The 11,109-nt window shown below is 33.2% G+C and overlaps 1 protein-coding gene across 4 annotated transcripts in view; it reads left to right on the forward strand.

Annotated features, from left to right (window-relative positions):
• The window catches only part of POT1 (protection of telomeres 1), an 83,381-nt gene that overhangs the window by 21,338 nt on the left and 50,934 nt on the right, over positions 1 to 11,109 (forward strand). For all 4 annotated transcript variants that reach the window (XM_027882701.1, XM_027882702.1, XM_027882703.1 and 1 more), the window contains exons 9-10: positions 245 to 359; positions 7,342 to 7,472. In XM_027882701.1, coding sequence (XP_027738502.1) covers positions 245 to 359; positions 7,342 to 7,472 — 246 coding nt within the window. The remainder of the gene's footprint in view (positions 1 to 244; positions 360 to 7,341; positions 7,473 to 11,109) is intronic.

Below are 11,109 nucleotides of genomic sequence, written 5' to 3' on the forward strand. Positions count from 1 at the left end.
CACCTCATTCATATATTGGAACTTGAACTAACTAGTTGCTTGACTGTAAGAAAGATGTAATCACAAAAAGATTAAATGTCTTATGTGTTTTCTGAATCTAAAGTGAATAAATATTAAGAAATAGGTAACATTTTTTTAAGATGAAATAAGCACGTCTGAGGATGAATAATGTTAAAAGACAAAATTCTGTGTGAACATTTGAATAATTTTTCTTCTGTTTCCTCATTTTCTCATGCTTTTCCAGTCTATTGCTCCAAAGTATGTGTATACTCCCCTGAATCAACTTAAAGATGGAACTATAGTGAATTTGTACGGCGTTGTGAAATTCTTCAAGCCTCCATATGTTAGCAAAGGCACTGGTATGTACTATATTGAAGAGATTTTAAATCTCTTACTATGTTCATTAAAAAACAACCAGAACAACAAATTCACATAATCTTTTGACTGGTTCTCAGCTAGTATCAAGGAAACAGAATAAAAATAGTTAAGGGATATCAGAGTCAGTTTAGGCAGAGTGGTGTAGATAGTATTAGCTTAATACTTTCTTCATTTGCTATCAGAGCAAAACAGGGAAAAGGACCTGCACCAAAAAAAGAGAAAAATTAAAAAACCCTGCAACTGTCCTTGTGGGAAAGGATTCTTGTGTAGCTGTGTGCAATTTTTCCTTGAGATTTTGACAAGAAGGGTTATAATGTGCTACAAATGTAGTAGTGTATTTGTTATTTGTAAAGTTGTGGAACAGCTGAATAATTTTTTCCTATGAGGTTAACACATTACTTATTGTTTTAGTTTTGCTAGAAGATTGTGCCCATTCACTAGGTGCTCAGTAAGTACACAGCTAGGTGATACCACTGCTGAATTTGGATAAGCAGTAGAATTTCATACTTGATTCAGAATTAGTCAAAATATTTTCTGCTTATTATAAAGTTACTGTGCATTTTGAAGGAGAGGGTTTTTTCCCCTCTTCTAAATATAATTCTAATAAAACAAAAAAAAATTATTATGATGGTGGTTATTTATTTTTATGGTCTTAATTACACGTGCAGGTCTCTTAAATAATATCACTAGCTGTGAATTTAGCTTCTAAATACAGACATTTTAGAACTGAGCATTAAATCAGAACCAAGAGTTAGTGATTCGTCTGCAAAGCCTTTTGGGAACAGGTCTTTTTGATGTTGCTCAAAACCTGCCAGTCTGAAGGTGATGAACTCAAGGCAGAGAGAGCACAGTGCTTGCTCGGCCTGCAGTGGAGGTTTGCTTACAGCTCGGTAGCTTGAAACAGCTAAAAACTGCACAAATATAGTTGCACAGCCAAAAAAAGTTCCAGTCCCAACTAAGGTTCAACTAATGGCTTCACTTTTTGAAGACCAAGCAACCTTTAGCCTTAGTTTGAATCAGTTTAGAGTGGGAGGAACATCTGGGGAGTCTGTGCAGATCTGTGTCTGCCAGCTTCAGTATGATCAGCTGAACTATACTGGTATACTCTGCACTGTGAGCATGCTTAATTACTTTCTTTTGGGGCATGTGGTATTCTTCTAGTTAAACAGATACATTGATATGGAAGACCTTATTGACAGGAAATACTTGCTCCCACTTGTAGGTGAAGTGTGGCTTCACTGTACTTGTAGCGGCAGTTTGGTCCAGCACTTGTTCACAGAAAAGACAGGATGTGCATGTGCTGGTCTCTGGGCCGTCATTCAGCAAGTGTCAGCTGCACTGAAGGCAGCCAGCAGCCATTTTTAAGTTATGCAGAGCAGCATAGGATTTTTCAAGAATATATTAGATTAACTGAATATCTTTGGGGAACTCATCAGCATTTTTGCACAGTGTTGACTGTGTCAACAGAAGAAACAATGTATGGGCAGCACTAGGGCCCAGTGTCCTGCTGTCTGCAGGAGAGCAGTGCTGTGCTTCCCTTACAGTTAGTTGTGGAAATGTATTCCAATTACTCTTTCTTGCAGCAGTTGGCATGGCTTGCTCCTAGGAAACCTTTCTGCTCCACATTCTTTCTCAATGTTGAGAAGGGAGTAATGTTCCCCAAAATAACTCTGAAACATAAAAAAACCCAAGTCTGAAGAATATGGGATAATCAAATTTAAACATTTACATTTAAAAATAGGTTTAGTCATTATGTTGGGAACTGAGCCAGTAATAGTCCATCTGTTTTTATAGCAAATATAGTGTGTTTGTTTTTTTCCTTGTGAGACTAAGTTAAACCGAGTATTATCATATTCTACATAGTCATTGATACCATTAAAGTTATAAATTGCATTTTTGAAGATGAAATATTGTTTTGATTGGTTTATGTAGAAAAAAGCAAATGATAGTTGTTAGGGAAAGGTATGGAAAAGATAGATGTCACAGTTCAGAACATAGCTGTTGTTTGATAATAATTGTAGACCAGTAAAAGCAGAGAAGTACAAATTCCAATTGTTTTACATTAGGAAAGTTACTATTCCTAGATGCAAATGAGGAATAATGGTAAGTGAAAGTACTTTGAGGAATTCAAGGCGTTTAGACTTAGAAAACACAAAATTTGTTCTGACATCTAAATAGAAATGCAAATATTCATAAGGTACTAAATTAAGTATGTGCATGTTGGCTGTGAGTATAGTAAATGTTTTAGCTGCAGTTAATACTTAAATATTAATGTAAATACAATGATAACACAGTCTTTATGCTTTTTCAAACAGAAGGACCAAACTTAAGGGTTAACAAAACATTTTATTTGTGTGTGAGATTGTACCGCTGATACTCCTTCCTGCTTGATGTGCCATTAATCTGTAAAATACTTCATTGTAAAGGTGCAAGTATAATCTTGACCTGTACAGAGCAGAGAACAGTCGTCTAGTATTTAATGTAAAAGACTGATGGATCTGTTTTGAACAGGCTACCAAACAACATCTGTCTGTCACTGTAGCGAGCTTCTCAAAATCTTAATTTTGTGGTGGTGTCTGGTAAGTGCTTTATTTGTAATAATCAAGGATATTAGCAGTGATCACTGGAAGTTCTTTCCCCTTGAAAAATATCATAGGTTTAAGACTTGAACTTAAAAGCAAATAAACAAACAAAACAAACCCCACAAAATCTTTTAAAGGTTTTGTTTCATTTTTTCACATTGCTGACGTCAAAAAGAGTAAGAAGGGAATTAATTAAATACAGAAAGTACTACTTTCTGAGTAAATCATGGAAGGGCAGTTCTTAAAGGATCACATAGTTGAGATTTGTCGTTTGTCCAGCTACTTTAGCAAGACTTTGGAGAACTGAGGACTTTGAACATCCTAAAGATGAGAACTGGTTGCTGGAAGTCAATTAGGACAGCAATTTTTTCCAGATATGTAAAAATAATGAAGTTAAATGCACTGACTTTCAAGACAGGATGTCTCTGAAACAGCTAGGACAGATTATTGCGAGTGAGTTAATCACTTCAATTTCATAAGTAGTAGAAACTTAAAGGAAAAATTATTATTTATTTTAACTACTGCTCCTTCTTGCATATATTAAAACTTAAGACTGAAGCTTTGCACTGTGTTCCCACAAAGTGGGTACCACTGGAGTTAGTGTACCACTTAGTGTTACCTAGTTAAGCTTTGTTAGTTTAAATAATCTATAATTAAAATATTCATAATTTTTATTACCATTTTTTCATTAGAGGAATGTTAAAACACTGATGAAGAAATGAGTTTTCAGTATGAGCATAAATTGTTTATTCTAGAGAATGTTGTTTTAACTTAGAATGCTTCAGCTCAAGACATGTAGTTTGAAATGTCTATACATGAGAACTTTGTGTTCTGAAAACTATCCAAGGAAGTACTTCCAGTCCTGCTTGGTACAACAGACAGATGGGATTTTGTCTGCTAGATCTGTTGCAAGTGTTCAAAACTGTATTCTACCTTTTTTTTCTCCAATAGCTTAAGAGTTTTAAGATACTTCAAATTTTTAACAAAGGTGATTTTCTCCTCTCTCCCCTCCCTTAATCCCAAGGACATCTCAAGTATTTAACCTTGAGATTTACTGTAAAAACAATCACTATAGGGGAAATGGCTTCTGTCTTTGTAGTGTCCAATTACAGAGATTATGTGCTTGACCATGAAAGTTTTAGGACATTGCAATGTGACATTACTGCTTCCCCAAGTCTTTGTTTCATGTAGATATTAACCAGTGTTTTTCATAATGCTAGGAAGAATTATAGCAAGAATAATCCTTGCTACTGGTTAACACTAAGTCATAGAAATAATGTCCTATTTTCATGGGGAAAATATGGGCGAAAATAAATGGGGAAACCTCCACGTAGCTTGTTCTCTTAGATATATGCAGTATATTCATATGTCACATGTTAAATTAAAATCTCATTTTATCCTACCTATACAAGCATTTGGATTGTAATTATTTTATTTTTGTGAAATATTTCTTAGAATCAAAATCAATAAAGGGTAACATTTTCAGAAAACATACTTCTAAAAAGCTTGAACGCTTCCAGGTTATCATTCTACATGCTCAAAATGAAGCTTAAAATCCATAAATCATATTCTTAAGTGTATTTTGAAGCCCTGCATTTTATTTTTATTTTCTGTTTTTTCATTTGATCTTGTGCCAATTTATTCAACATTTTTAGCCTAGAATTTGTTTAAAACTATATAGCTGAAAAAACTTATTGTGAACTATGCCAGTTGGTCAACTTGAATTAAAATAGTCAGTTTTTAGTAAGTAATAGTGAACCAACTTTAGATTGAAAAACAAAATCTGCAGTAGTTTTTCCTTCGAAGTATTACATTCCATTTTGGTTTTTTTTTCCAAATCAAAATATTGAGCATTTATTTAAATTTTGCAGAATGGAGTAAAAACTATTGCAGAGTTAGTGATTTAATTTCTCAACCCGTAAGGATTATTGTTCTGCTCCCTTCTGTTCACAGTGGTTTGTATGTATTTCTCTTTTAAATAACCACTGCTTTTTATTATATAATATAAAAGATTTAAAAAAAAGAAAATAATTAAACAGTTGAATAAATAGTTAATAGAAATCTCAAGACAATCTCAAGTTACTTGGATCTACAATTTACTAATGATGGCATTGAAGCATCTGTCAAGCCAGATGTTTCTGATAGTTACTGAATTTTTGTATTTCTAAGGGGTATCACCATGTTAAAAGTAACAACCTCTAGTTAAACATCTTCAGTTTGATTCTTTAGAGGTTTTGTTTTGGGCTTCTGCAATATATATTTGTATATTTGTATATACATATATATACATATGCATAAGAGTGTGTGTATATTTATATTCTTATCTTGATTAATGTGTAAGATAAATTAGCTGATTCAGCTGCTTGGTGTTAAATAGGCAGCTGCACATGTGTGAAGCTTACCAGGTTCTATAATCATGGCATCAAACAATAACCGCAATTTTAATGTGGAGTATTATTGTTATTTCACTCTTGATTCCAATGTTGGAGTTTATCAGTGCACTGTTGCATGTTACCCTCTATCCTCAAAGGGTTGTAATTCGATGAACCATAGATTTTTCTTTTTAATTGCTCATTTTGCTTGCATTTTCAGCTGACCTGTTAAGTTAACCTCTAGAATTCATACCCATAGAAGTACAACAATCCATCTTTGGATTACAGTAGCAAATGCAGTTTTGCCAGTCTGTGACTGGACTTTCTGTGCTAGGAATGTCATAAATAATGTCAGAATAGGCTCTATGTGGCACTGTACCTTGTGCCTTTGGCTAGAGTATGCACAAGAGTGATGTTTAGCAACTTCTGCATGCGATAGATGATAATTTATCATTATTGAGTCTGAGTAAAAATCTCAGGGAAGAAGAAGATTAGTAGTTTTATAGAAATACTGGAGGTTTTTATCTGTAGGAAGAGTAGTTTTATATCTGGTAAACCTTCACTGGATTTCTTTCAACACTTCATTCACTCCAATCATTAGAGAATTTAAACTTTTAAGTTTAAATTATAGTAAAATTTAAGGGTGTATGTGCTGGAAATGGAAGAATATTTCTCTCGAAGGCATGGGCAGTGTACATACAAGCTGGTATTATAATCCAGTCTAACATATCTGTCTTCATATTTGGGGAATCTGTTCACAGAGTTTACATATGACAATTATGTCTTTTGACTACCTTCCTGTACCTTTTTTATATAAGGCAAATCTGTCAGATTTATTGGACTGACAGCATTCTCTTTCAAAGCTGTCTAGCAACAACTTACATGTCTGCATCTTTTTAAAATGCATGATGGAGCTTTTATTGACTTTGTTTTAGAACTGTGACACCTTTGTTCAGTTCCCAGACATGTAAACTCTGGTTTAGTGTCGTTATCACTAATTACCTCATAGAATTATAGCTAAAGAAAGTTGGGGATTTCGATCTTTTGAATTTTTTTGCTTTTCTGTTTGGGTTTTTATTTTTGAGAGATGAAAAGGTGTCAAGGCAAAACAGATTTGATTTGAGAAGTTTAATTCATTTCCAGGTAACATAAACATTTATTAACTTATTTGGAAACTGAGAGACAAAGAGAAACCTTTGAACTCTTAGGTGTCTCTTGGAGGGACAATGGGTGATGCAGGAGATTGGGGTCTGTACATAGCATTCCTCAGGCAGGTGAACCAGCTACCATGTTGTGCAAGAGCAAGTGTGCTTTGACTCTGCTTTTATAAGCTGAAATGGAAAATGCAGGTTTCACTTATGTCACCTGCAAATACTGCTCTATTCTGGGCTAGTTTGCATTGTCGTATTTGTATCTTTTTTGATTTTACTGTTAAAGTCACTAAGTGCAGTTCTATGAAGTTTAACTTTAAAAGGGCATATTTCAGATTTTTACTCTTATTTTCTAACTACTGCTGTGTGACTGTATTCTTACAGTATATATATATATATATATCTCCTGCATATTTTGTTGAAGTGAAGGATATGTAATTTATGTTTTAATTTGCTTTTAGAACTTGTAGAACTCATTACCTCTTCAGAAGGCAGTGCAAAAATCAATCTTAGAAAGGAATTTCATAAGATTGTACGTTTGCTCCTCATTTTATGGAGAAAGTAATTGAAACTTGAAAGAATAGCATGCCTGTTGCAGACAGAAGAAAAAGTTTTGTGATTTCCTAGCTCACAGGCCTGTGCTTAATCACACTTTCATTTTCATTTTTTGGGGCTAATTATCAGCAAGATGGGCCACACTTAGTTGTTACAATACTGTAAAAAAATCAACTTTGAAAGAGTTACACAGATCATAGCAGAAAAAGATTAACCATATGGGTGCTCATCCCAAATTTAATATCTGTGTATTAATAATTTCATAATGCCTATTATTGATTCAGATATTTTTATATTTTACAGATTATTGCTCAGTTGTAACACTTGTGGACCCATCAAATGTGAAGTTAACTTGCACTCTTTTTAATGGAAATCCAGATTCCCTACCAAAAATTTACAAAGTTGGAGATATTGTTCGATTTCACAGAATAAAGGTATGTACTAGAATGTTGGGGTTTTATGTGCTTGCTTTTCTTCAATGAGAGGACCATAGGAATAATTTATTTCTACATGTGTCGAAATTAACACTTGGAGACATTGGATAAAGCAGCTGATTGATAAAACAGCTATGATTATGGTATGGACCAAAGCTGAAAGTAAACTATGAATTTTTTTCAACAACATTTATTAAATTACTTGACAAAAGTCATGTGATGATACTTCTAGATGAACAGAGTTTAACTGACATAAATGTGCACAATTTATTCCTCTTCAAACTAAGAGGATTTTATAAAGGAGTTCATATAGGGCTTCTGTTGTGGAGCAGTTTAGGTCAGCTGGAGAGTTACTCCAGTAAAAGGAATCTAGCTAGTGTTGTTAGTGTGCAGAATGCTCGAGCTGCTGCTTTGATCTTTTCCTGCCTTACACCCTATTCATCTGTATCAAAGGTAGCTTTGATACTGCTTCTACTGGACGTTTTTCTTACACCTGTTGCAACTGTATAAGGAAGAGGAACCACACTACAGGGACTGAATAGAAGTCTTGTAATGCTGGACCATAGTTAAAGAGGTGCAGAACAGGACCAAAGACATGATTTTACCGTGTTGCATATTACTTTCCAACATAACCATACCTAACTATATATTTTCTTTTTATGTAAACTAATCGTAGCAGAAATGAATAAATGTCATGAAAGAGGCCAGTGGAAAAAAATGGTTTGCATATTTGAACACTCTTGAGACATCTAGGAAATTTAAGATTGTACAAAAGGATGATAAAAGGGATAAAGATCCTTAGTACTAAGCATGTACTTTTTGATATGCTGTAGCAGGAGAACAAAGAAGAAAACCCCATGACAATAAATGTAAAAAGTGGTAAGATTTATACAGTGTTTGAGTTTTGTACCACTGAGATTGTTAAGAAAGAACTTCTTAAGATTCAGAAACAGTCTTCTGTTATTCATGTATATTATAAATATTTACAATTGAGAGATAAGCTAGTTAGCCTATTTTGGGTTAGGATAAAACTTCCTTAAGGTCATCTGTATGTATAATTAGAGTGGAATAAGACTGTATTTAGATTTTGAAACCTTTGTTGTTAATCACTACTTGAGCTGTGTTGTTAGTCTTGAAAGTTCGTAAATTTAACTTTGGTTTGGAATGTCTTATGCTAAATTTTGATATTTTCTCTGAATCCATCAGGGTAAGTGTTAGATAGAAACGCTCCTTTCTGAAATTCAGTGGAGATAAAAGCTTTTTTATTGCTTCTGAAAACAAAGTACATATTTTTATAATACATAAGTGAAAAAGGAGAAAGTAGAGAGAAGTCTTGTCAAAATAAAAACTGAAAAGTTGCATGTGTGTAGTAGGTTAATATTGGATTTTTTTTGAGGTGTGGAAAGTACACATTAAAAAAACAAAACAAGACCATTGTCAGGGAAGTTATGTATGCTCTCTCTTTTGTGCAAACATAATATTGCCTCAGTTCTAGTATTTATTTTTGTTACAAAATTACTTAGAAAACCTGATGATATAACACATGTAAGGAACCTCACCGTTCTCCTGATTTGGCATCAGTTTTTTGAGGAGAACCTTTGACCAAATACCACCATGCCCAGTACAGCATCCTAGATATTTAGAGGAACAGCAGGGAAAACAAATTCCTTGCTTGCAATCAATTGCATATTCATCTGATTCAAACTCATTAGATCTACAATATAAATGCATTGCCTCTTTGAGCAAAAGGATTTCATAGCCATGACATAGATGTTTATTCCTTCCAAAGGTCAGCAGATTGACAAGTGTAAGATATATGTTTTGCTTGAGAGTTTTGAAGCTGTTTGCCTGTCCACAGAGAAGTGGGAATCTGAATATCAAATATATGGAGCATGGCTTCATGACAGTGTAGAAGTATCACACTCCCTTTTTTGTTATCCTTTCTATTCTGTCTCTTTTCTTGTGCATCCCTCTCCTAAACCTTGTAATACTTAACATAGCATTCGTTCCACTATGTTACTTACTTTGATCTTTGAGCCAGTCTGCTGGTATTTCCAGGAGCAGTCTTACTTCTGTACTCTGCTCGCACTTTTCTTTGTCTTTGTGTATTTGCTCCTTTAGTTTAATCCAATTTGTCTGATTAAAGTTGATTTCTTTTCCTTCTTCTTATTTGATACTATGTAGAAGGCACTGAGAGAAAGACACAGCAGAAGTATTTGCTCACTTCTTTTTCCTGGGCATCTCTGACCATAGCTGTCAGATTGATAAGGCTCAGAGGTGAAAGTCTGAAGCTTAGATATATCAACATACTGAATGTATTAAATTTAATAATTTAAATAATTTAATAAATTAAACTTTGGCAGAATTTAGCTCTGAGACGCTTAGTGTCTTCTATAAACTTGGCCAAAGTTAAGTTTGAGACTTTCTGCTAAGAAGGATGTCAGAGAACATGTTGCTGTGTGTTGCGCTGCAACCCTGTTTTCAAATTCTTGCTCTGAAGAGTGGAAGAAATTTAATTTCTTTTTACTGAAGAGTAAATCAGAAACCAACATTTTTCTCAGAAATATCAGAATTACTATTGCTTTTGGCTTCCCTTCAAAAATTCTGTAATGCATGAAACTCACTTTGAATGGAATTTAAATTAAAACTAAATATTTGTCCTATAATAAATAATGTCAGGAAATACTAACTGTAGGCAGTGATAGTTTCTCTGTAATTTGAAGTATTAAAAATTTGCACATATGTTTTCTGAAATTTTCATCTCAGTACTTTTGGTCAAGTTATCTGATCATATTTTAAATATGTAGAAAATATTCCATAATAGTAATTTTTTAGTTTACTAGAATTTTCTTAAATACACTATGCCACTTTCTTTGAGAAGTATTTGTAAAACAGTATCACAGTGCCTGCTGTTTTCTAAAGTTATTATCAAAATAGTAATTATTTCAGTTGGCTTAAATATATATTCTTTTTGCATACAATTTTTTTCCACGAAATAGTGGTATGTTCAGGTGAATTGAATTGGTAAATAAAAACTACAATGTTTTGGTCATTTTCTTCTTTAATTTGTATTTCCATTGCTGCAGATGTTTCTGGTAATCTTATTTTGCAGACAGCAATTCTTAGGAATGCTAGAGAATAAGCTATAATTTGTGGTCCTAATATCTAGGTGTGTTTATCAAATCTTCATAAAAATTCATTTTATTTCCATCCTTATTAACTTTCTTTTGCAAGGTGCCTGAAGAGTGTTTTTGTAGTTCAGTTTTCTTCTTTTCATATTTAAACATGTTCAGAATGGTTTAATTTATACTTCAAATGGCTTCTCTGTTTCATTATTACCTCTCTGTTCATATAGCTGGAGGTACAAATACACCAAGATTACATTATTAAAATACAAGAAAATGTAATCAGTATATCGTGTTATGCAAACCTGTTTAGACTATTTACTTAAAATGAGAAAACATTTACAAAAAAAAAAAGAAAAAAGCATACCAAATGCATTTTGATGGGGTTTTTTTGACAGGAAAATTTTTGTCGTACAAACGTCAATGACAATCATAAAAAAAAAAAAATTTCCTTTGTAGTATAAAAGCATATACATTAGTTTAGTATGTGTTGGTTTTTGATATTCTGAAAT

The sequence above is a fragment of the Empidonax traillii genome, unplaced genomic scaffold, assembly GCF_003031625.1.
Source record: "Empidonax traillii isolate 1590-97213 ecotype Southwest subspecies unplaced genomic scaffold, ASM303162v1 scaffold110:size1153230, whole genome shotgun sequence".
NCBI lineage: Eukaryota > Metazoa > Chordata > Aves > Passeriformes > Tyrannidae > Empidonax > Empidonax traillii.